This window comes from Rhinatrema bivittatum, unplaced genomic scaffold, assembly GCF_901001135.1.
Source record: "Rhinatrema bivittatum unplaced genomic scaffold, aRhiBiv1.1, whole genome shotgun sequence".
In the NCBI taxonomy this organism is placed as follows: domain Eukaryota; kingdom Metazoa; phylum Chordata; class Amphibia; order Gymnophiona; family Rhinatrematidae; genus Rhinatrema; species Rhinatrema bivittatum.
This window is the reverse complement of record NW_021821088.1, coordinates 1-26,597: the sequence shown is the minus strand read 5'-3', so window position 1 is coordinate 26,597 and position 26,597 is coordinate 1. Positions and strand designations below refer to the sequence as shown.

Here is a 26,597-nt window from a genome sequence, read left to right as displayed (position 1 = left end):
GTGTACACCCGTGCAATTTCGGCGCTCAAGGCAGTGCATTAGCGAACGCCAACGTCACATGCTGTGACGTCAAACGTCGTGACGTCACACCTTGAGCGCCGAAATTGCACGGGTGTACACAGGCGTGCATTCATTCACTGCTGGCAGGGGCTGCTGGAGGCCGCTTTCGCCCCCGTCTCCCTCCACCTGGATGAACGCACGCCCGCCCACCCGCCGGCTCCCACCTCGATGACAGCATGCGCGGCCGCCGGCTCCAGCCTCGATGAACTCGCTCCCGCCTTCAGCGTGTGCCCGCCGGCTCCCGCCAGTAAGTTTACTTTTTTTACACTTTATTCCCTTTTGTTTTAATTTTCGCCCTGCGCCTTGCTTCGGGAGGGGGGGAACCATCCACTTCCTGGTGCCTGTCATTTCAAATGTCATTTGAAATGACAGGTACCAGCGCACCCAGGATACTGTATAGGCGCTGTATTAAGCGCCTATACAGTAAAATGGGCTGCGCGGGCCTAATGCTTTGCCTAACGCTTCGCAAACGCGGCTTGCATTTGCAAGCATTTAAATAGAGTATCGAGCGGTATGTGATCAGAACAGTGCGAGGGGCAAACGAGGGTGCGCCCGGCACTGCCGCACTCTTTCTAACGCGGCCTTACTGTATCGACCTGTGAATAAGGGGTAAAGCTAGCACGTCGAAAACACGCGTCCAATCGCGGGTTAACAGTGCGCTCCACCGGAGCACACTATACTGTATCGGCCTGCCTATTTGTAAAAATTTCTCCCCACAGACCTCGCTTCTCTCCCACCCACCCAACTGCAGATTATTTTTAAAAAATGTCCCTGAGTCTCCCTTCCCTGCGTCTGCAGGGGGTTCCTCCTATGCCGTCTAAGAGGAAGGATCTCCTGCATAGCAGAAGGGGATCCCCAGCAGATGAATTTTTTTTTTTTTTTAACAGGGAGACAGGGATAGGACACCCGGGGGCGTTTTTTTGTTTTGTTTTGTTTTAATAATCTGCAGTTGGGTGGGTAGAAGGGAGGGAAGGAAGACCTGTGGGATCTTATTTTTAAATAAAGTTCAGTAGTGTGGGAGCCAGGGGAGGAACAGGAAAGCCACAGGGACCTTTTTAAAATAACCTGCAGTCAGGTGGGATGGATCGCCATTTTTGGTTGTTGTGGTTTTTTTTAAGTGAGAACTTATTTAGTTCACGCCAGATTTTTAATCAGGGAACCCAGCCGCATTAATTCTAAGTAGTCAAATTTTGACCATCTACATATAGGTGAACATTCAGCTGAAAACCTAGCTGCATAGGATCAACTGAATATCCCCCTAAAGATAACCAGCTAAAATTAGACAGTTATATCCAGTCAACATCTTTGAATATCCACCTCACAGTAACATGGCACGGGACAGCCGCACTGTAACAGTTCAGAATAGGCATACAGTAAGAAACTGCAGGAACAGTGCTGGAGAGACACAGAGTAAGGCACACAATGACAGCACAGATGAAGCACACGGTTTGAAAGTGCAAGACAGATACACACAGTAAGACAGCACAGGAGATGCACACAATAAAAGCATAGTTGAGACACATGGAAAGTGCAGGGTAGGCAGACAGTAAAATAGCGTGAGAAAGGCACACAGTAACACAGCGCAGGACAGACATACAATAATACAATACAGGAGAGGCATACAGTAACAGCACAGGAGAGGTACACAGTAACACAGTATAGGGCAGGCACACAATAACAGAGTGTAGGACAAACACACTGTAGTACATCACAGGACAGGCACACAATAACACAGCATGGGAGAGGCATGCATAAAACAGTGCAGGATAAATACAGTCAAACAGAACAGGACAGGCACACATTAATACAGCAAGGGAGAGGCACACATACACATACAGGATAAACACATAGTAGCACGGCACAGGAGAGGCACACAGTAACACAGCGTGGGAGAGGCATGCATAAAACAGTGCAGGATAAACACAGTAACACAGAACAGGACAGGCACACATTAATACAGCATGGGAGAGGCACACATTAACACAATGCAGGACAAAGACACAGTAACACAGCACAGGCATACAGTAACACAGCATGGGAGAGGCACACATAACACATACAGGATAAACACACAGTAGCACGGACAGGAGAGGCACACAGTAACACCGTGTAGGTCAAAAACCAGTAACACAGCACAGGACAGGCACACAGTAACACAGAGCAGGTCAAAGACACAGTAACACAGCACAGGACAGGCGCACAGTAACACAGCACAGGACAGGTACACAGTAACAGCGTGGGAGAGGCACAAATAACACAGTGCAGAACTGACACGCAGTAACACAGCATGGGAGAGGCATGCATAACACAGTGCAGGAAAAACACACAGTAAAACAGGACAGCAGGCACACAGTAACACAGGACGTGAGAGGCACACAGCAACACAGTGCAGGACAGGCACACATTAACACAGGACAGGAGAGGCATACAATAACACAGCACAGGAGAGGCACATAGTAATACAGTGTAGGACAGGCACACAGTTAAAACAATTTGGGAGAGGCACACATAACCCAGTGCAGGATAAACACACAGGAACGTAGCAGAGGAGAGGCACAGTGACAAAGCACAAGGTTCCCTCAACCCTTTGTGTGGTTTAACCAGCAGAAAGTTCATTTAGTGAGAGTAACAAAATCTTGCTATGGAAAATCTAGAAGAGCCAGGAGTAAAGAGCTGCAGGAGCTCCTGTGTCTCTTCTTGCAGCTCAGGGAGAGATGTCATTTTTAGAGAACAGATGACTCCGGTATTCATTCTGAGCTCAGAGGGCAAGCTCTCCTGTCCCTGTGAGTGGCTGCAGCCAGCTGGACTGCAGCTTCTAAAATTACAGCAGTTTGCAAGGCAGACCCAAAGAGAGCCCAGATCTGCGAGAGGCCCTGCAGGACAAAACAAGGTGAAGTCGTTGCCTTAGGGCCCCACTGCTGACCTTGGGGACGGAGCCTGAATGAAGAGAGACAGGGCAAAGTGGAAGATGTCTGGGGCACACTAGGTCTGGAAGCAGGGACGTAGGCTGACAAAGGGCAGGGGCAGTGCATTGCTTTCTGTGTATGAGATCGGAGCGAGGACCAAGGAGATGTTTGGGTTTCTGACCGAGCTCTTGGTCAGCTTGGTTCTGTTGGGCTTCTTCCTGGTCAGCTGCCAGAATGTGCTGCATATTGTGAAGGGTTCGGTGCGCTTTCTGCTCAAGCACGTCCACCAGGAACTGGACAAAGAACTGGGGGAAAATGAGGGTGTCACAGACGATGAGGACACAGTCACGACCAGGGTGGTGCGGCGGCGAGTGATCGTTAAGGTAAGGGAGGGGAGTGGTGGGCTGGAGAGGGCAGCACTGCAGTCAGCTTGTGTGAGAGAGAAGGTAGGTACAGGACAGGAAATGCACACAGGGGAGGGGAGGCCGGGACAAGGAGAGGAGGCAGCGAGGGGAGAGAGGAGAGACAGGATATGGAGAACAATTAAATAATATAAGAGAGGAAGCACAAGACTGGGAGGACAGGTAGAAAGTGTAAAAGAGTAAGCATAGGATGGGGAGGGCAGGCAGAGAATAAGAGAGAAGCCTCAGTCTCTTTTTTTTTTCTGACCATTCCTTCATCACCAGTGAAATAACACATAGATTACAAAGTACTGTATTATCAGAGCTCTGGTTACTTCAGAATGAGTGATATTTTTTGTCTTCCTTGGTTAAACTTGGAAGCTCATTTCCTTTTTCATGGATGGATGCACCTTTCTCCTTGCATGAATGGATGCAGTTTTTCTCCTGCTGTAGGACTGCACCTTTCTCCTTACTTGAATGGATGCAGTTTTTCTCCTACTTGGAGGGCTGCACCTTTCTCCTTGCATGAATGGATGCAGTTTTTCTCCTGCTGTAGGACTGCACCTTTCTCCTTACTTGAATGGATGCAGTTTTTCTCCTACTTGGAGGGCTGCACCTTTCTCCTTGCATGAATGGATGCAGTTTTTCTCCTACTTGGAGGGCTGCACCTTTCTCCTTGCATGAATGGATGCAGTTTTTCTCCTACTTGGAGGGCTGCACCTTTCTCGCATGAATGGATGCAGTTTTTCTCCTACTTGGAGGGCTGCACCTTTCTCGCATGAATGGATGCAGTTTTTCTCCTACTTGGAGGGCTGCACCTTTCTCCTTGCATGAATGGATGCAGTTTTTCCCCTGCTTGGAGGGCTGCACCTTTCTCCTTGCATGAATGGATGCAGTTTTTCTCCTGCTGTAGGACTGCACCTTTCTCCTTGCATGAATGGATGCAGTTTTTCTCCTGCTTGGAGGGCTGCACCTTTCTCCTTGCATGAATGGATGCAGTTTTTCCTGCTTGGAGGGCTGCACCTTTCTCCTTGCATGAATGGATGCAGTTTTTTCCTGCTGTAGGGCTGCACCTTTCTCCTTGCATGAATGGATGCAGTTTTCTCCTACTTGGAGGGCTGCACCTTTCTCCTTGCATGAATGGATGCAGTTTTTCCCCTACTTGGAGGGCTGCACCTTTCTCCTTGCATGAATGGATGCAGTTTTTCCCCTGCTTGGAGGGCTGCACCTTTCTCCTTGCATGAATGGATGCAGTTTTCTCCTGCTGTAGGACTGCACCTTTCTCCTTGCATGAATGGATGCAGTTTTTCTCCTGCTGTAGGCTGCACCTTTCTCCTTACTGAATGGATGCAGTTTTTTCTCCTGCTGTAGGGCTGCACCTTTCTCCTTACTTGAATGGATGCAGTTTTTCTCCTGCTGTAGGGCTGCACCTTTCTCCTTGCATGAATGGATGCAGTTTTTCTCCTACTTGGAGGGCTGCACCTTTCTCCTTGCATGAATGGATGCAGTTTTTCTCCTACTTGGAGGCTGCACCTTTCTCCTTGCATGAATGGATGCAGTTTTTTCCCATGCTTGCTAGGGCTGCACCTTTCTCCTTATGAATGGATGCAGTTTTTCCCCTGCTGTAGGACTGCACCTTTCTCGCATGAATGGATGCAGTTTTTCCCCTGCTTGGAGGGCTGCACCTTTCTTGCATGAATGGATGCAGTTTTTCCCCTGCTTGGAGGGCTGCACCTTTCTCGCATGAATGGATGCAGTTTTTCCCCTGCTTGGAGGGCTGCACCTTTCTCGCATGAATGGATGCAGTTTTTCTCCTACTTGGAGGCTGCACCTTTCTCCTTGCATGAATGGATGCAGTTTTTCTCCTGCTTGGAGGGCTGCACCTTTCTCCTTGCATGAATGGATGCAGTTTTTCCCATGCTTGCTAGGGCTGCACCTTTCTCCTTGCATGAATGGATGCAGTTTTTCCCCTGCTTGGAGGGCTGCACCTTTCTCCTTGCATGAATGGATGCAGTTTTTCCCATGCTTGCTAGGGCTGCACCTTTCTCCTTGCATGAATGGATGCAGTTTTTCTCCTGCTTGAGGGATGCACCTTTCCTTGCATGAATGGATGTATCTTTTCCCCAGCTGGAGAGCTGCACCTTTCCTCTTAGATAGATTGCTTTTATGTCTTCTTGCATGAATGGATGCAGCTTTCCCCCTGCTTGGAGTGCTACACTTTTCCTCTTGGATGGATTGTTTTCATGTTTCCTTGCATTGATGGACACACTTTGCCCTAATGAGCACAGGGGGAATCATCAGTGCTCGGTATGTTTATGGCTCTGACACTGGTTTTTATGCATTTCCTTTGTAGGGGAATGAGATTCAGGACATTCCCAAGGAGCAAGTAACTGAGGAGCAGTTTACAGATGAACAAGGCAACATTGTCACTAAAAAGGTAACTGAAAGGGGATCTTTTGCAATGTGAGAAACAATAAATACCCCCAACTAGTAATCATTTGCTGTTGACTATGAATTTGTATACTCTGTGAGTATAAGCATACTTTGAGTTTCACTATCTTTCCCCTGAGTGTGAAGAGTGGCAGGATGGTGTCAGAGTTCAAGAATAATCTCTCATGCTTTCAGTACAGCTGTTGCCTCCTTTCATCAGCAGAACAGGTCTCATTCTAGCTTCCACATCCACCCAGAGAAACTCTTCATTGCAGAAAGAAATCTGCTGGTCAAGATATTACATTCCTATAGTTCCTCCTCTAATGACACCAGAGCAGAACTTAGGAGATAACTTATTAGGTTGCATGTACTGAGCAATTGGAGAAATTCCTCCAAGGAGCCTTAAGTCCCATCCAGCTTTGTTTCACCCTATTGCTTTAGAGCTACATTCTGTGGAGGATTCTGGTGCTTTGTCAAGGCCTATATTTGCAGAATAGCAAATTTGCTTCCCTGTAAACAGAGTTCTTTGTAAACAGCAAGATAAATTAGCTTTAACGTGTGAGTGACATCATCCGATTTTGCCAACATGAACCCTGCTCTCAAAGCTCAGTAAAAATCCTAATGAGCATGTGCAGGAAATCCCGAGCACGCACACTGCCTTGTGAGCCCCTCAGTCTCTTCCAGAGCTGAGTTGTCTCTCTAGGGAAGTAGGTGAGTACTAAGTATGGCTAATTCATCCTGTAATGTACAGAGAACCTTGTTTGCATATAAGCAAACTTGCTTTCTCGGTTGACAAATAGGCATCTATTAGCCATAACATGTGGGGAGTATTAAGCTGAGGGTTGCATTGTGGAGCAACTACTGAACTAGGCAATCCGGACCCTACCAGTGGAGAGTGAACTACTGGATAAACAGGCTTCACAAAACTGTTTGTCCAAAATTACTGTCCTTCGAGACATGCTGTCAAGACAGTAGTGGAATGTAATGGTGTGAATCAATGACCAAATAGCAGCTTTACAAATGTCTTCAATGGAAGTGATCCTGAGATGAGTCACAGAAGTCACCATCACTCTCACTTGATGAGATTTAACAGAGTCTATAATCTGTAAGCTAGCCAGTGCAAAACAGGGTGCAATACAGTCCACCAGTCAATTATAGTTCTTTTGGCAACTGCCCTTCCCAATCTATTGGGATCAAAGGGCACAGACAGAGAAGCTTGATGGTGAGGTTCAGTCCTTCTCAAATAATATGCTAGAGCTCTTTTGCAGTCCAAGTAATGAAAATCCCCTTCTCCTCTGTAGGCATGCAGTTTCAGATTGAAAGTAAACAGCATGATAGTTTGACTAATGTGGAATTCAGATACTACCTTTGGAAGGAACTTGGGGTGAGTTCATAGAACTCTTGACAATGTGAGGAATTGGTGAGTATGAATAGAATGGACCAGTGTTCCAGCTTAGCACAAATGCTTTGGAAGCTGCTCTGATCAGAATCATGGAGCAGAACTTTTCAACCTTTTGTTGTTCTCTGATGTGAAAGACCAATCACCGGTGTTACCCAGTGACCTAACTAGTCATATGAGACCATCTTATGTTCTTAATGTAGAATATAGATACTTGGTTGTCCGTCTGAATAAAGATTCTCTTACCTGAGAGAAAATGAAAGAAAGCCCTTTGAGCATAGCAGATAGCTTGCAGCTCCACAAGATGACTTGCCCCCAAGGACCATGATTCCTGGGTCAGTGCCATTCAGGGTGTGCCCCCCATCCATTGCTGGAGATGTTGGTAGACAGAGTCACTTGATGCACTAAGACACATAGTGAGTGTCTCACCTTTAGAACTTCCGGATTCATCTCCTACCAAAGGGATGCTCTCATCTTACAAATCACAGAAATTTGTTAGGATAATAGTTGATAGATCTGATCCACTGGCTTCAAAGGATCCATTTAAGGCCTCACATGAACAGACAAGTCATAGGAACCACAGGTACCACTGCAGCCATGCGTCAAAGAAGAACCAGTACTGGCCTTCCTAATGCTGATGGGTCTGTAGGCCCATCAGCAATGCGGCTCATTTGATGGGGAGTCTCACTTTCTTTTGAAACAAGTCATCTTGATCCTCTCCTGAACCAACAATTTGTTCAGCTTCTGCAAGTCCAGAATCAGCCTTTATCCCCCATGTTCTTAGGGATTAGGAAATTCAGGGAAAAGAATCGCTGCCCACACTCCTATGAAGAGACATGCTTGATCATCTTCTGAAGGAGTCACCGTATCACCAGGTGGTAGATTGAGAAGGGTCAGAGCTGAAGACTGAAATCTGATGAGTCTGAAGAGGGTGATAAAAGTACAAACAGTATGTATATTCTACAATTTTCAGGACTAAGTGGTCCCTGTGACACTAATCCATTTCAGAAGGCAGGACTGGACTTTTCTGCCCACCGGAGGAGGTGGAGAGGTAGACTTTAAAGACATCAAAACTAATTGTGAGTTTAGGCTACGATTGCTGCTGGACCTTCAGCTGATGCCTTTCTCTCTGCTGACCTCTAGGAGGCAGCTGCTGCTGTTGCTGAAGAGTAAGAGGAACTCTATGTTCCCTTACGTACCCAGATCAGTCCAGATACCTGGGTTTTGCCTCCGCACCAGCAGATGGAGACAGAGCAAGATTTGACAGGCTCTGCCACATATAGCAGGGTGCCACCCACAGCCTCTCAGTCTTACTCTGTCTCCAGCAGATGGTACAGGTGCAGAGCTATAGCCTCTGGGATCCCTAGTGGGAGTTGCCAAACAAACTGTCCCCTGTACAGGATACATCCGGCAGTCGTGCATATCTTCCAACCATTTGAGTCTTCTAAACCCTATAGAAGCAGCCAAGGTCCTGATCATGGTATCAGCGCAACAGTTTCATATGCAGAGTGGATGAGATGCTTCTCATATTCCTTTATGTCTTCTACAATTTGACAGAAGTCCACCTGTCCTGGGTCTGATGATTCTATCAAAGGCTTCAGCTTTGCATGCATTTATGCAAATACTGCACCATATATAGCTGATGAGCCATGATCCGAGTGTTAAGCATGGATTCCTGGAAGACATTTTTTCCAAGCATATCCAACATCATACAATAATTCCAGGAGGCATATTAGAGTGAGCACGAGTGCACTTCGCATGCTTAAATACTGATTCCATCACTACAGAATGGTACAGTAGATGAACAACCCAAAAACATGGGAATACCTGCACCCTATACTTTTGGACTTTGCAGCTCTGCCTGCCTCTGGGGACCTGTGCGTGGAAGAGGAAGCATTTCAGAGAATGCTACCTGGAGGTTCTGGATTTCAGATTTTTACCTAAGAGCCTAAATTTGGCTTCCAGAACCTCCCTCCCACATTTTCCTATGTTGTTGGTGCCCACATTTACTATGTCAGCCAGCTCCTCCCCAGTACTGTCTAGAATCCTATCTAGGTGCCATTTGAGGTCCACCATCTTCACACCAAGTAGGCATGTTACCAGGCAATCCTCACATCCCCCAGCCACCCAGCTATCAAACTTCCTAATAATTGAATCACCAACTAAGATGACCAACCTAACCCTTCCCTCCTGGGCAGTAGCCCTGGGAGAGACAGCCTTGGTGCAAGAAAACAATGCATCACCTGGAGAGCAGATTCTTGCTATAGGATCATTTCCTGCTGCACCAGGCTGATGCTTTCCAACCAAGAGAAGTTCCTCCTCTAAAGTAGCACCAGGGCTAATATGTCCCTGAAGGTCTCATCTATATACCTCTCTGTCTGCCTCAGCTCCTCCAGGTCTGCCACTCTAGCCTCCAGAGATCGGACTCGTTCTCTGAGAGACAGGAGCTCTTTGCACCGGATGCACACGTACAACCTCTCACCAGCAGGTAAAAAATCATACATGTGACACTCAATACAAAAGACTGTGAGGCCCCCATCTTGCTGCTAGACTGCTGCCTTCATTTTAATTTTGTTCAGTTCCTAGTTAAGTTTAGGTTGTTATGGGAGTTGGAATGCGTACAATTAAAGTCCTTTAAATGTATTAGTGTATTCACTATTTATCTGGTAGTGACCTAAAATTGGATGGGCGATCCTGAGTTTAAGTTAACAGGCTGATTTTTTTTTTAATTGAAATGTCTACTACCTATAAATCAAAGGATGAGCTAGGGGAGGAAGGGAAAATCAAACACACAAAACTCCTGGCTTTGCCTGGTTCCAACTAGCTTTTTAAAACAAACACACAAAACTCCTGGCTTTTGCCTGCTTCTGACTAGCTATTTAAAACAAACACACAAAACTCCTAGCTTTTGCCTGCTTCTGACTAGCTATTTAAAACAAACACACAAAACTCCTGGCTTTGCATGCTTCTTACTATTTAAAATCACAAAACTAGTTTTTGCCTGCTTCTGACTAGTTATTTAAAATAAACACACAAAACTCCTAGCTTTTGCCTTCTTCTGACTAGCTATTTAATACAGACACAAAAACACAATAAAAATATACCCCAATAGTTAATTCTCCCCAAAACATTTTTCTAAAAATTTCCCAAAGCAGTACTTACCAATTCTCTTCAGCCACCAGCAAGGTGATTCTCTCCTCTCAGTGCTCCCACTGGATAGGCATGTGCCTAAGGCACCCAAAAACCAGGGCTTCTCTGCTACTCTGCGATTTCCAGGGGGCAATAAACCCCCCACCCATGACCTTTATCTATGGGCATCATCATCTTAAATTCAGCCCTGAACTGAATTATTTAGTTTTAGAATTGAAACTAAAAACATAGTTCTTCCAAAGAACAATGAGGCTGAATAATTGGCCAGAGATAGTTTGGGGCTGAGGAAGAGCTGATATTAGCATTCTCTGAGATGTCGTTGGGTTGGATTGAAAGTTTTGCTTAGGATCTGGGAGAATGTTATGGTTATGTATAGGAAAATTGGTTCTTACCTGCTAATTTTCGTTCCTATAGTACCACGGATCAGTCCAGACTCCTGGGTTCATTCCCCTTGCCAGCAGATGGAGATAGAGAAAAAGCTTCGCTGACACAATCATAACCCCCAGTGCCCCTGCAGTTCCTCAGTATAGATGTCTATCAAAGCAGAACTTAGCATAAAACTTCTAACAATCAAACAAAAAGCAAAAACACGGAATGCATCAGAGAACAACCTCACAGCTGAGCGGATGACTCTCCCCTAAAGAAACTCCTCCTTAAATGGGCGGGCTCTGGACTAATCCATGGTACTACAGGAATGAAAATTAGCAGGTAAGAACCGATTTTCCTTTCCCTGTACGTACCCGGATCAGTCCAGACTCCTGGGATGTACCAAAGGCCCTTATCCAGGGTGGAACCTGGAGAGTCCCGCTCACAGAACACTCTCGTCAAAATAAGGGATTGCCGGATCCCCCCACATCTAGGCGATAGTTCCTTGCAAATGTATGCAACAATTTCCAAGTCGCAGCCCTGCAAATTTCCTGTGGAGAAACAAGTTGTGATTCCACCCAAGAGGTCGCTTGCGAATTTGTGGAATGAGCACACAAGCCTTCCGGAACTGGACGACCCCATGTGATATACGCAGAAGAAATGGCCTTCTTCAACCAGCATGCAATAGAGGCTTTAGAAGCCTTGGAACCTTTGTTCGCGCCACTCCACAGCACAAAGAGGTGATTGGAGCTCCTAAAGTTATTTGTGACCTCGAGGTAACATAACAATGCTCACCATACATCCAAACGTCTGAGATCCCTCACCTGAGGATCAGATGCCGATAAGGCAGAAAAGGCCGGAAGCTCCACCGACTGATTGACATGAAATGCTGAGACCACTTTGCTAAAAAGGAAGGTACTGTCCGGAATCCGAAATTTGAAGGAAAGGATCCCGGCAAGATAGAGCCTGCAACTCAGAGATCCTTCTAACCAAACAAATGGCCACCAGAAAAACCACCTTACACGTTAAATCCTTCAACGTAGACCTCCGGAGCGGCTCAAAAGGAGCTTCACACAAACCTCTTTACCTCAAAGAGGCAAACTGCTCTTAAAAAGACAGGCAAAGTCTCAAAGGGGCTAAAAATCATGAAAAATAGGAGCCTCAGATTTACACCCCATGGGTGCACAGACCGAGCACACACAAGGGCACCAACCCCCGGCTTGGCCGCCTCAACCAGACAGGGCAGAACCCACAAATTGTTATTTTTTAGAAAGTTTTTTATTTTGGCATAATGTTTTATATTTGGGTTTGATTGTCTCATGATGTAAACCGATATGAAGTTTTTTTATGAACACCTGTATAAAAAAGTGAATAAATAAATAAAATAAATCAAAATAAGAATTCTTAAAAACCAAAAGAAACCCCCGGGAGGAAGGCTCAAAAGAAAAAAGTAGCTGTAAAAAATTAGCAAACTGCAGGATTCACAACCTCTGCCATCTGCTGGAGACAGAGAAATACTGAGGAACTGCAGGGGGCAGTTATGATGCGGTGTCAGCGAAGCTTTTTCTCTGTCTCCATCTGCTGGCAGGGGGGAAATAACCCAGGAGTCTGGACAGATCCAGGTACGTAAAAAAGAACTGAAATATATATGGAGCACATCTGTAGGATACGGATGGGTACTTCTAGTTACCTTGGCATGCTAATTGTTGCTGTGCGACTTGGCTGCTTAGCCGGCTGGCTTAGTCCATGTATTCAGTTATTTTAAAATTAGCGGGATAAATTTATCTGCTAACTTTAGTACAGATCTACGGGCTGACTAGTAACTCGGTTCCTCTCATTCATGGCCCCGGAACAACCCTAACGTATCCGGCGGAGAAATGGAAGATAATCACAAGGGGAGAAGGAAGGAAGGAAGAAGCAGGGAGGGCAGAGATTGAAGGTGTGTTGGGGGGGTATTTATGGAAGAAGGAACAGGAATGGACGGTAGGAGCAAGGCTGCATACGGTGGCATGAATGAAGTGTATTTTTCACCGGGGGGGGGGGGGGTTGCCAATTTCTATCAGGACCTAGAACCGTCCTGATAAAAACCTCATGTACAGGGAGAATAAATCCTGGAGGAGGCCCGGCCTCCCGTCCATGAGCAGGGGGAGGAAACCCGTTATCCTTTGGGGAGACAGGAATCGGTTTGTTTCTTCCTGCAGAATTTGTTTTAAAAGATGTCAATGAAAGCCTGGTCGTATCGCTTCAGGCTATTTTGGTTTCATGAAGACTTTATAGCTGAATTCTAAAAGCCCAACAGATGCCAAAACCGGGAGATATGCGAGATATATGCACGCCAAGCGGGATTTTAAAAGCCACCTGAGTGCGCGCGTATCACCAGCACACGTACAAATGGAAAAGTCCAAAAAAGAAGGGGAGGACATGGGCATTCCTGGATGTATGAATGAAACCAGGGCGTAAAAATGTAAACGCACGAGCGCGCGCGCCGGGGTCCCCTACCACATAATTTTATAAATTATAGGCATGTCACGGGGTTTTTAAGAGTCAAGATTAAGAGGGAAAAGGAAAGCTATTTAAATAGGGGGGAGGGTTAGGAAGTCCTATCCCTTACCTGGGCAAACTGGGAACAAAGTGGTTTAAATGGTAATAGCGTCGGGGCACATTTCTATTAAAGTCCCCCCACTTACATCATAGAGGCGGCATTTGCACGTGTCCATATAAAATTCAGCCTATTTTATATCCCGCGTGCATAGATGAGCATGTGTTATAAAATGGCGGTGTCACTAAACGCCAGTCGGCATACATGCGTATATGTACACCCGCGCGCCAGTATTAAAATCACTGTCTTAATGTCCTTATGATATCATCAACCCACTATGAAAAGCCAACCCTGACATCACTTCTCCAGAGAATGACTGAGTCTGTGCTCTGCTTCCTGCAAGTGCATTTAATACTTCTGGAATATCTATCTGATTTAAAACTTTCAGGTAAATATTCAGCCTGGTAAGGAGCAGATAAGTTAGCTGGATAAAATAACCTGGCTAACTTTAGGACTGCTTTCATGCAGGCCTAAAATTATCTGACTATCACTTACATGCCGTGACGTCGCGACGTCATGGCATGTGACTGCCTTGAGCGCCGAAATCGCACGGGCATTCATTCACTGCCGGCGGGGGCCGTGCATTCATCCAGGCAGAGGAAGCCGGAGGCCGTTTTCGCCGCCGGCTCCCTCTGCCTGGATGAATGCACGCCCATCCGGCCGCCTTGAGCGCCGAAATCGGGAGGAGAGGAGAAGGGAGAAGGGACTACCGTAGCAGGCCCGAGCCTTGCTACTTTTTCGGGTTTTTTTTTTTTTTTTGCTTCGGGAGGAGGGGACAGGACTAGGGCTGCACCGGAGACCGGACGGGGCCTTGAGCGCCGAAATCGGGAGGAGAGGAGAAGGGAGAAGGGACTACCGTAGCAGCCCGAGCCTTGCTACTTTTTTGGTTTTTTGGTTTTTTTTGCTTCGGGAGGAGGGGACAGGACTGGGGCTGCACCGGAGACCGGACGGGGCCAGGGCAGGTAAGCAATGTTTTTACACTTTTTTTACACCATTTTTTACACTTTATTCCCGTTTTAATTTTCGAACACCACACTAACACCAAGTAGAGGGTAGCGGTAAACTAACAGGTTAAGGCCGCGGCAAAATAGCGGGTTACAAAGGAGATAATCTGAGTGCGCGTCACAGTATCAGAGGGGAATAGCTAATTCCTTCATTATACAGCTAATTCGTTCATTTACATATCATATACATGCTGCGTGCGGAAAGGGTTATGCGTCTGTTTTAAGAAGCGCTAAGGACGCGTGAAACTGGAGACTGTATTGCTGGATCACCTTACGCGTCCGAATTGTGCGCTCCCAGCACGTTACAGACGGGAAATCTTCAACCGCACGTTACAGTATCGACCTGTTAGCAAGGTAACACTGAATATCAGCATTATCTGACTTAACTTGGGCAGATAACTCAGCTCTGCCCCTGGAATACCTTTGAGTTATCCAGCTAAATTTTATTCAGCTAATTACTTACAGGCCGATACAGTACAGTGCGCTCCGGTGAAGTGCACTGTTAACCCGCGATTGGACGTGCGTTTTCAACGCGTTAGCTTTACTCCTTATTCAGTAAGGGGTAATAATGCGTCGAAAACGTGCGGCTAACCCCCCCGAACCTAATAGCGCCCGCAACATGCAAATGCATGTTGATGACCTTATTAGGTATTCCCGCGTGATTCAGAAAGTAAAATGTGCAGCCAAGCCGCACATTTTACTTTCAGAAATTAGCGCCTATCCAAAGGTAGGCGCTAATTTCTGCCGGCACCGGGAAAGTGCACAGAAAAGCAGTAAAAACTGCTTTTCTGTGCACCCTCTGACATAATATCATGGCGATATTAAGTCGGAGGTCCCGAAAGTTAAAAAAAAGTTAAAAAAAAAAAAATTTGAAATGGGCCCGTGGCTCGCGGTTTGAAAACTGGACGCTCAATTTTGCCGACGTCCGGTTTCCGAACCCGTGGCTGTCAGCGGGCTCGAGAACTGACGCCAGCAAAATTGAGAGTCGTTGTCAAACCCGCTGTCAGCTGCCACTCCTGTCCGAAAAGAGGCGCTAGGGACGCGCTAGTGTCCCTAGCGCTTCTTTTTACCACCGGCCCTAATGTAAATAAATTAATTTACTGTATCGCGCGCACAGGAGAGTGTCCTGTGCGCGTGCCGGGAGAGCAGGCGCTCACCCGCTCTCCCGCTCACTTTGCTGTATTGGCCCGTTAGTCAGATAACCCAGAGGCATTCAGCAAGTGGGAATTTTTAAATTCCACCATTTGTCCAGCTAAGTACTGAGGTTAGCCAGACAAAACAAGCCTAATATTGACCCCTTTGTATTTAGGCAAAGTTTTAATATGATGCTTCTTGCCTCACCAGCAGGGATCCAGACTTAACTGCCCCACTGCTGGAGATTCCCAGAGGCAGATCGCAAGCAAGCAAAGTGGACCTCTCTTTTGTCCATTTATTAGGGATACTTTTAGAGTTATTCCTTCGTTTTTAGGGTCATGTCAACCCCAAAGTCTGTGTGTGCGCTGAGCAGATAGAAAGGTATCTCCATGAGGTGAAAGCTGTTCTCATGCAAGGGGCTCTCTCTCTTGCCAGATAATTCGAAAAGTGGTGCGCAGGATTGAACCATCTGGCGGTAACGAGTCCCAGGAGCAGGAGGAGGTGATCATCGAGGGATCCTTGCAGGAGCCCGTGGAGCTGGAGGCAGAGGCCGATCACTTCATGAAATATGCCATCCTGCAACGAGACAGCCCCATCATGCAGGTACGCGGAGAGACAACGGCAGTACATCAGCAGGCAGTGAAATAGCCCAGGCACCAGGTGCATGGCGAGGCAGGGCCTGCATACAGAAAGACAGCCACGGCACACAGGTATGCAGTAAGATAGCCCCAAACCACAGGTGCACAGCAAGACAATGCCATAGCACAGCGAGAGTCACACTGTGCATAAGACACAGTCTCGCTCATACTGCCTTACAGAAGCCTCTTAGCAGGCAAGACCAGTCATGAGGTGCTCACAGCCCTGGTTCAGGCAGTAGGGACTGAAGGACACTTCTTCCTGGTTCCCACTCTTTAAGGAAAGGGAAAGCCATTAATGTTTCTTGCCTCATTCTGGGTTAAGGCTTGGTGCTCTGATCTCATTTTTCGCTTTGCCAGGAGGGAAGGCCAAGCCTCTTCCCACTCTCCCTGCTTTTCAGTGCCTCTGATTCTCCACTCCAATTCTTCTTGTCCCCGTGTTTGTCTGTGTGCTGCCTCCTGTCTCTGGGGCTTTACCTCTAGGCGGAGGAGACTCTCGGGCCCCTGAAGTCGGATGGAAGAAAGGGGGCTCAGATAGTGAAAAGAGCAAGCCTGAAAAGGGCTAAACTGTGAGACCCTCTCCCCAAAAGGCCTCCTCTGAGGTAACATGGCATTTCTCGTTACTAACACTCTGTTGAAATACTTGTGCCACTACATTATAGAGAGAAATGAGGCGGGAGATTGGCCTTGGAGATGTCCCCCACATGCTCCCGCCCCTTGCTCATGTTACCTGGATGCTGGGCTTTGTGTGCTTCGCTGCTATATTTAGATGAAAGACGCTCTTGTGTCATATTGGGAATTCTGCTGTGCCTGTGCCGAGCTGCCAATCACACTCGGACCTCGGATTTCCAGTCCGAATAAGGGGCCTGCAGTACAGGAGCAGGAATCCGCAGCAGAAGTCAGAGCAGAACCCCCCTCTGGAGCATTTGAGTCCACTGGTGCCCTGCCCAGATATTTTCAACCCAGGGTCTGAAGGATGTGTTGCTGCTTCCAAATGCTTGAGGGATTTCCCTCTAAAAACCTGAACATAGACTGCTGGGGTGTCTAGTTAGCGAACACTATGGAGGCTGTTAAAGTGACCAGTCACTTTCCAAGTAACACTGTGCGAGGGGGAAAGAGGTACAGACAGGTATTAGGATCATGTCTCAGAGCAAAAGTACGAGAGATTACTTTTGGCTACTGTTTCCCATTTGGACAGCAGCTCCGTCTTCTACAACCCGTTGAAATTTAGTAAGAAGGTGTCGAAGCAGAATCGTCCCCTTTGGGACCTGTAACACACAGATCCATTTACACATCAGCAAGCTATAACCTTTCCTGTTAGTCCTCTGACTATCATCTTCCAAGTTTCTTGGTCTTCATCCTGAGGCTCCTTTCTCTTTTGGAAAACTATACTTTCTTATATTTTCCCACTTTATTGAACAAGTCTATACATCAAATAAATACCACACTCCTGATTGTAACATAAAAAGTCACTATCAAGCTCATGTCCAGTTACCCATGCTGCGTTTGTGCTCTGCATTTTATCAACATGATGCCTGCATGGGGCTCTGATGAAAATCTGCTCTTCATCTGCCCATGCTGTATTCATGCTTTACATTTGCGATTCCTGCATGAGGTTCTGATGTAGATCCATACTTCAGCTGTCCGTGCTGTTTTCATGCTTTACATTTTGTCAGTGTGACATCTGCATGGGGCTCTCATGAGGATGTGCTCTTCAGCTGTCCGTGCTGTACTCATCCTTTACGTGTTGTCAGTGTGACATCTGCATGGGGCTCTCATGAGGATGTGCTCTTCAGCTGTCCGTGCTGTACTCATCCTTTACGTGTTGTCAGTGTGACATCTGCATGGGGCTGTCATGAGGATGTGCTCTTCAGCTGTCCGTGCTGTACTCATCCTTTACGTGTTGTCAGTGTGACATCTGCATGGGGCTGTCATGAGGATGTGCTCTTCAGCTGTCCGTGCTGTACTCATCCTTTACGTGTTGTCAGTGTGACATCTGCATGGGGCTGTCATGAGGATGTGCTCTTCAGCTGTCCGTGCTGTACTCATCCTTTACGTGTTGTCAGTGTGACATCTGCATGGGGCTCTCATGAGGATGTGCTCTTCAGCTGTCCGTGCTGTACTCATCCTTTACGTGTTGTCAGTGTGACATCTGCATGGGGCTTCATGAGGATGTGCTCTTCAGCTGTCCGTGCTGTACTCATCCTTTACGTGCAGTGTGACATCTGCATGGGCTCTCATGAGGATGTGCTCTTCAGCTGTCCGTGCTGTACTCATGCTTTACATGTATCAGTCTGATGCCCGCATGGAATTCTGATGACACATTGAACAGGCAGACCAGCCAAAAGTATCTTCACACGGCACAAAAATGCTTCTTTATTCTTTTGTGAAAAAATTAGACTGATAAGTACAATTAAATGTCTAAAATGAAGGAAAAACAAGATTAAAATTAAGCACTATTTAATAAATACGTGTATTCCTCATCAATAAATCCATTAAACATGCAATAATGTTGTAAGGAGCCATTTTGCTTGGCACACTATCATTTATTCATCTTGGAAGAACTTCAGGATATTACAGTACTGATTAAAAAGCAGCAGTTTATTCTGGAGCTTTTTCCACCCTAATTTGGGGCAGGGACTCATTGTGACAAGGTCACCCAGATCCCTGTTGCCCTTTCCAAACACACACACCCCCCACTCTGCCTGTTCCTCCCTACATCCTGGCTTCCTCTTTCTCTCTTGCTCTGCTATCTGTGTTTGTCCCATTTTTCTGTGTTTTCTTGTGTATAATCTCAAAGCAATGAGATGAAGGTATGGTCTTTAACAGGTTTTGTGGCCAGGGACTGCTCTCCTGAAATCCAGTGCAGAGGAAGAGTGACAACTCAGTCACAGTATGAGGGAACTGGGAAGAATGCTTCTATGTTTTCAGCTTAGAAAGTGAAAGCTTGGGCATTGGTTTCACAATGCTGGAGTTCTAGAAACGCAGATAAGTGACCGAATGCGCCTGCCAGAGTCCAACCAAGAGGAGACAGGCTCCACCTGCAAGCGGGCTGCTGGAACGTTCACAGCTTCAGAGATTGTACACAGAGCTATAAAACTGCAGATTACCACAAGCTGACAGCTCTTGCCTGCATTTCTTTAAACTAAGGGCCAGATTTAAGTTTCCGACTCATTGGTTTGCTTGTGTACTTTTGCTCAAGAACTTCATTTCCTGAAGCATTTTGCCCAACCTCAAGTACAAGAAAACACAGAGGTAGGCGATCTATGATAGCCGTCAGGAAAACACAAGAATAGATGCCTGGATCTTTTTCAGTGTTTATTAAAACAGAGACGTATTCATAAAATTTGCCCAATTTGCCCGACTCAGGCCGAGTTTCGCGGCTCAAAAGCCGCTGCCTCAGGGGCTTGAACACTTCACAGTTGCAAGTAACACTCGTTGGTGTGAAAGTTATTCTATGCATTTCTGACAATCAATGATTGTATATTGGAAGAAATTGCACCACTGAGTGTTACTTGCAACTGTGAAGTGTTCAAGCCCCTGAGGCAGCGGCTTTTGAGCCGCGAAACTCGGCCTGAGTTGGGCAAATTTTATGAATACGTCTCTGTTTTAATAAACACTGAAAAAGATCCAGGCATCTATTCTTGTGTTTTCCCAACCTCAAGTACTGCACTCACCCCAAGATCTGTGCACTCCTCAGAAGAGTTTTGGCTCTTGCAAATCATATTGTAATGTAACTAACTAAGGGGGTCATTTTTCAAAATGTGGTAAGGTGTTTTTGCATGCGATCGCACCATGCAAATTCTGAAAATAGGAGGAGTGTGGGCTAGCCTGTCTGTGAAGAGCTATTGCACAGCTAATTTTAACTACACCTCTTTCAAATGCATTAGCTGCTGTGACCATGCAGTAAGGTTTCATCACCATTTGTGATGTCTCCTGTAAGTCCAATTTCAGCTGAATTGAGAGAGAGAGAGAGAGAGAGAGAGAGAGAGAGAGAGAGAGAGAGAGAGAGAGAGAGAGAGAGAGAGAGAGAGAGAGAGAGAGCTGGCCATAATATCATGGCCCATAGGCAGGTATTTGTATCCCTATGGTAGGCCCACCTAGTAACTCGAGGTGGGGATTAGGTAAGAGTGTAGGGGGTTAGGGACCACTTTGACATTCTACGTGACACCTACGAACAGAACAGTGGTCTCTTGTGAAGATTTGATGGCCTTCGGAGTGAGGAAACTCACTCCAAGATGAGATTTGGACAAGGTTCTCTCAACCTAGCTTGATGTCCATCAAGCTAGGTTGATGGACATCAAGCTAGGTTGAGAGAACCTTGTCCAAATCTCATCTTGGAGTGAGTTTCCTCACTCCGAAGGCCATAAAATCTTCACAAGAGACCACTGTTCTGTTCGTAGGTGTCACGTAGAATGTCAAAGTGGTCCCTAACCCCCTACACTCTTACCTAATCCCCACCTCGAGTTCCTAGGTGGGCCTACCATAGGGATACAAATACCTGCCTATGGGCCATGATATTATGGCCAGGTGCTCGTGCTTGTGCTTCGCTCAAAAATGGTCCCCCTAGTGGTTGAATGCAGGAATACAACAGGTCTGGCACTTATCACAGAATCTGAAATGGTATCACAATTTGCACTAACTTAGCTCTTTGCACAGGTAATTAGTGCAAATTGCAATAAATGGTATATTAGCATAAAACACACCCCTTTTGCTATCGCATGCGGTACTTACCACATTTTGATAAATCCACCCCTAAGAGGAGATGCTTCCCCTGAACTTTTGATGTGAGCCTTGGTTCTTCTAGTGTGCTTTGAAGAGTTTTCTGATGTTTCTCCAGGAAACTTCAGATATTCCCCGGGGAATGCTGCAAATCCAGAATAATGAATCCTGGACTGTGCTGGTCCTTTTTGCATCCCTCTTCTAAAACAACAAATTATAAGATAGGAAAAGATTTCAACTCTTAGGACTTCTGTGGTCTGGAATATTTCTGCTAAGAATCAATTCTTTTTTTTTCCCCCCTAGGATTTTACCTCAACTCCAAATCACTAAATCCAGAGCATCCCTTCCACACCGATGCACCCAGGGAGCAGCCACAGCTAATGGAAGCAGGGCTGACTGTACACATGTTCCTATAGGCTAATGGCATGATTTCTGCAAGAGTCCCTATCGCATGAATGAACTGACTGCTGCCGCATGAGCTACATATCACTAAATCTGGAAACTTCCAACTGGCAGAACAAGCACAGGACCTCACACCTTACCCATGGCTTTGTGGGACCAGAGGCACATGCTGGACGTGAGCAGCACATTGTACTCCCCTCCCACAGGCAGCGTGCAGGCATGGTCTAAGGACATAGGCATTGCCAAACTGGATCAAGCCAAAGGTCCATCCAGCCCTGTCTCTGACAGCAGCAAAGCAGTGGATGCGTAGAGGACGCATATAAGAAATGGGCCGTGTGTTGCGTTGCCCACGGCCTGTGTTCAGCCTGAGTTGTTCTGGTCCCAGAGGTGGTTTCACTGTTTGTGACCTGCATGCCAGAATGCTAGCAGTTATGGGGGGGGGGGTTCGGGGTATTTAAGAGTCAGCTGGGGGAAAGCACATTTCACAGGGAGCATGACTTGCCCTCACAGCTCCATGGTTTAGTGTTCTGCAGACTGGAGGTGTCAGGGGTCTTGGGAGCAATGATGCCACCCCCAGAAGTTACCCATCTGGTTTAAGCATGTCTTAATAGAAAAAGACACTTAGTTTTTGTAATCCAATCAGCACTTACCTCTGGTTTATGTTAGCAATGTAACCTGTACAGTCATTGGCCTTGTATATATGAACAAATACTATGCAAACCAGTGGAGCACCCCAGGACCAGGTGTAATGAATCCTCAATAGCTCTACAGGCTGAAGAGCAGGGAGTGTTCAGGCCTTTGCAACTGATAAGAGGCTCCTCAGTGTTATTAATCATTTTTCTGAGATTTCAGGGAATGTCAAGGGTGAATGACTTCTCTTCTTCAGATAATTGAGCCAATAGGTGCTTGGCTTGCATCTAATTAACCTTGTTGTGTTCTCATACCTCCAGCGCAGGAATGAAACCTCTCTTTCTCTCAGACCACCTTTACCTGCTAGCTCTCACCCTGGATTTCCTGTCCAGCTAACTTGCTCCCCGTAACCACTCATGTTCTCTCTCAGTGGCCAAACTAACAGAAGCAAATCAGTCCCCAGTATGCCTTTACACATTCCCCCATAACTGGCAATGCTGTGTATTTTAAGCTGCTGAGATGTGGTTCTCTGTTACGAGAGACTTCACAGACATGGAACATTGCTTTCTCATGCCCACAGAAATGCACAAAGCCCCCAGGACTCTAACACTAAACTACCCACCTAAAATACAGGGCAGGCTTAAGAGTCATTGTCCCCATTAGTAAGGAGGCCTCACTGAAGAGAGAGCCTGTGAAATTTGGGTGCGCCTAACATATTGCCCCATTCTTTGTCCCATGCTGCCTTTGCCCATCAGCACCTGCTTCACCATCAGACGTCCCTCCCCTCTCAGAATATGAAAGATCCTAACCAATAAAGGCAAGAATGTCATCCTAAAGCTACTTAAAATACAGCATTATAGTCTCTTAACTATTGAATATATTTCTTTCTATGTAGATCAGGGCAGAATGCCTGCTGCCTTCTTAATTTCTCAGAAAACCCAAATTCACAGCCTCTGCTGAAGTTCATTTTGCTGCTGATACTTACTGCTTTTTTCATGTCCTGTATTTCCATACCATGAACAGCTCATCTCTTATCCTGACCAGAAATAGGAAACTTTACTACATATTTTCCATTTTAGTTGGCCCAAAAAAATGCCGACAGATTCTTTATTGAATTGGACGTCTATACTCTGAAAATTCCAATCCAGGCAATAGAGTCACTGCAGAGATATATTCAGGGGCAGTGACTAGAAAGGACCCGGAAAAAGTCAAAGAGTGAATTTATTCCTACTGTAGATGCTCCAGAACAACAAAGTTTGAGCAGGTGTTTCTGAGCACTGCTAGAGGCCGTAATTATCTGAGAGAGAGGCCACCTAATCTGAACATTTTGGGTGCAGTGAAAGCAACCAGCATATCACAGAACCCACCAATCAAAAGTGTGGTGAAGTCCATATTCAGCACTGCTCATACTTAGCCAGACAAATGGTGCGATTTGAAAACCCCACTGCGCTGACCGGCTCCGAGACATCCAGATAATGTTTGTCAGTCTAAAACATTATCCAGCTAGCTCGGTGGCAGAGCTGGCTATCCAGTTAAGTTACCTGGATAATTGCTGATTTTCAACATTATCTGGCTAACACAGCAGATAACGTTGGGACTGCCAAAGGAGTAGCTGAATATGGCCCTCTTGCTTATAATAATAATAATAATAATAATGAAGAGATATCAGAACATGCCCCGAGGAACCGTGCTGGAGGAAGCGTAAAAATTCCCAGTGGACGTGAGTATCCAGCAGACATGTTTGCTGCACCCACATCTGTAAGCTGTGGGCTTCTTGCATGTTCTTATCTACTGATTTCTGTTTGTTGTGTTCTGTGATATTTGTACGGTGCTGTACCTTTCTGTACTTTCTTTACTGTTGCTAGGTTGGCAGCTGGTGCTGCTTGCAGCCACCACCGGAGCACAGCTAAATCTTCTGAAAGTCCTTTCTAAATTTAGAGACCGGGCACTGAGTCAGGCTGCCTGCACAATTACAGCTGCAAGTGGTTTTGAATGGGAGCCTGCAAGCTTCTTCCACCTCCTGGGAATTAAGCCATGGCCTGCAGAACCCCACCCCTCTCCCTCTCCCTCTCCTCCAGCCTGCTAGCCCCTGCCATGAGACCCACTGTCTCCTTGCAGAGAGAGCACACAAGAATCCAAGCTGTGGTTTTCCTCAGTGTGAAGCAAAAAAAAAAAGAAGTATAGGTAAAACAAAATGTATTTAACACTACTAACAAACTATGTATCCCTGTAACGAGTATTAGGGTACAGTATTAGTTTTCTCTTTATACAAAAATTACAACATAATCAGTAGTAGAGCTGACTGGAGCAGCACACTGGTCCATGCTAGCGTGGGATCTCCAGCTCGGGCACTGGCACGATTAGGGTTAGGGAATATGTTTCGCCTGCACATGCACCCGGTCTATAGCCCTGCGTGCTTCTGCTTGCTAGAAGGTGCTGTCAGTACTAATGGAGGGTCCTGACCTTGCAGCACCTTGAGAATGCTACAGGCTGCACTTAGAAGCTTTCTAGAGGTTTTAAGATGACTCTATTTTTTTTCCTTTTTTATTGTATTGAAAATGAAGCCTCTTGGATCTTCTCCAGTTCTTGTGTATTTGAGAGACCCACAGAGACTTTTCTCCTCTACACCAGCTGGACAGATTACAAATTAATAAAGAAATATATGCAAAGTCTCCAGTTCATCTTTACTCAGGCCGGGACTGCTGGCGGGGATGGGAGAGGAGAGGGGCACCATGCTAGAGATAGACGTTTGCCAAATTCTGGATTTACCCCATTGCATGCAGGGACTTGTAGTTTTGATTTCCCTATTTAAATGCAGGACTCAATCAACCCTTTCTGGCAAATTTGAAGCCAGCTGACAACCGAAGCTGGAGAGGAATCTACCCTCCTGGATGAGACCTTAGGCCGGGGTACCTCCTCCAGCCTAAGATCTCATCCAGGAGGGTAGATTCCTCCTGGACAAGACCCTCCTCCGGCCCCAACAGAAATATTCATAAGCAGCTGCATCTGCATTGGGACTGCTTTTCGATAAGTTTGGCAGAGGATGTTTCCTGTGCCTGTGCTCTCCAGCCAGATCGGCTTTCACTTCGGATCCCTCCTAAAAGTCACCTTACGAGCAGTGGCATGGGGGTTCTGCTGGTCTCTGGTCCAATCTTCAGCTGCCATTATTATTCCCAAGCATCCTGAAGAAAGCTTGAAATATTTGCAACATCCCTGCAGGACTTACAGCGCCTTGTAAAAGTCTACACACCCATGTACATTTCTTCACATGCTGCTGTCTAAAAAATACAAATCAGAATGCATTAGAGTAGGAGTTTGTTTCCCTGACCTACACAACACACTCTACACTTTCATTGTGAAGGAACAATTATAGAAATAATCAAACATAATTAATAATAATTAAAAAAAAAAAGGCTTGACTGCATAAGTCTTCAATCCTTTTGCTACAGCAAACCCAACTTAGCTCCTGTTCAAAAAAACCGCCTTAACAAGGTCCATAATAAGTTAGAGCCCACCTGTGTCCAATCTCTGCAGTCAAGCTGATTCCTCTTGAATCAAGCTGTTTCTGTGAATTTGAAGCAAAGGTCAAAACATGCTGTAAAAGAAGCTGCCAAAAGAACTCCAGGATAACGTTTTTCAGAAGCACAGATTGGGAGCAGGCTAGAAGAAAATGTCAATGTGTTTGAATAGCCTTTGGGTCACTATCGGGTCCATCATGGTCTACCATGATCAGGCTGTCCTTCCATAGTCAACAGCCGTGGGACCCACGGCGTGGGTTAATACTGCTGTGGAAGACACTGGGAGGTGACATAAAAAGAACTACAGAGGTCATGGGCTTAGAATGGGGACAATGTTGAATGTGAAACAAATTCAGCATTGCTGCACAAACATGGAGGACGGCAACAAGGAAGCCACTACCGAAGAAAAGCCGTAGAATGTGCCGCATAGTGTTTGCAAAATAAACACTGAGGGGACGCTGCACGTATGTGGGAGAAGGTTTTGTGGTCTGGGGAGACCAAAGTGGAAGCTCTTGATCTCAATGCTAAGCAGGATGTGTTGTGGGGATGCTTTGCAGTGCTGCTGACAGGGAAGGCCAGTGAAGATGGAGGGAAAGAAAGATGGTGCAAAGCGCAGGCAGATCCTGAAAGAAAGTCTGTTCCAGTCTGCCATAGACCTGGGACTGGGGAGAAGATACACCTTTCAGCCCGACAGTGAGCCAAGCACAAAGCAAAAGCAACAACAGAATGGCTCAACAAGAAGAAAGCCCAGACCTGAATCGAACAGAAAATCTGTAGTGAGAAGACTGCAGTCCACAGACGATCCCCGGCCAACTTGAAAGAGCTTCTGTCAAGATGAAAGCAAAATCTGCACCATCTCACTGTGCAACCTCAGTAAATGCTTAACCTAAAAGACTAAGCTGCAGAAGGGGCTTCCAAGGGCTGTGAAGACTTACGCAATCAAGACTTCTCATTTTTCTATTCTTAATTACTTTGTAATATTTCTGTAATTGTTGTGTACATCCGGGAAACAAACTCCTACTGTAAGGCATTCTGATTTGGATTTTTTAGGCAGCAGAATGTGAAAAATGTACAAGGGTGTGAAGACTTTTCCAAGGCAGCAGCTATGCTCCTCTAGCGATCAGCATGCAGAAAGTGCCGGCACAGATGCTGAAGAGTGTGGCTCAGTTAAGTTACTACCACCTTGGTAGTCGCCTTCCCCTAGGCTATCAGCATGCAGACCACCTTTTGATTGGCTCTTC

General features: G+C 46.3%; 1 protein-coding gene across 2 annotated transcripts; it reads left to right on the top strand.

Moving 5' to 3' along the window:
• Window positions 1-2,642: 2,642 nt before the first annotated feature.
• On the top strand, window positions 2,643-22,679 carry LOC115082445 (ankyrin-1-like). 2 transcript variants are annotated; one of them, XM_029586673.1, is made up of 5 exons: window positions 2,643-3,349; window positions 5,721-5,804; window positions 15,885-16,052; window positions 16,568-16,686; window positions 21,110-22,679. In XM_029586673.1, exons 1-4 carry the CDS (start codon window positions 3,131-3,133, stop codon window positions 16,655-16,657), a joined length of 561 nt encoding a protein of 186 aa, XP_029442533.1. In that variant the 5' UTR covers window positions 2,643-3,130; the 3' UTR covers window positions 16,658-16,686; window positions 21,110-22,679. The 2 variants fall into 2 exon arrangements, with proteins under 2 accessions (XP_029442533.1, XP_029442534.1); XM_029586674.1 differs by lacking the exon at window positions 16,568-16,686 and having other exon boundaries at window positions 2,653-3,349.
• The last annotated feature ends 3,918 nt before the right edge of the window (window positions 22,680-26,597 follow it).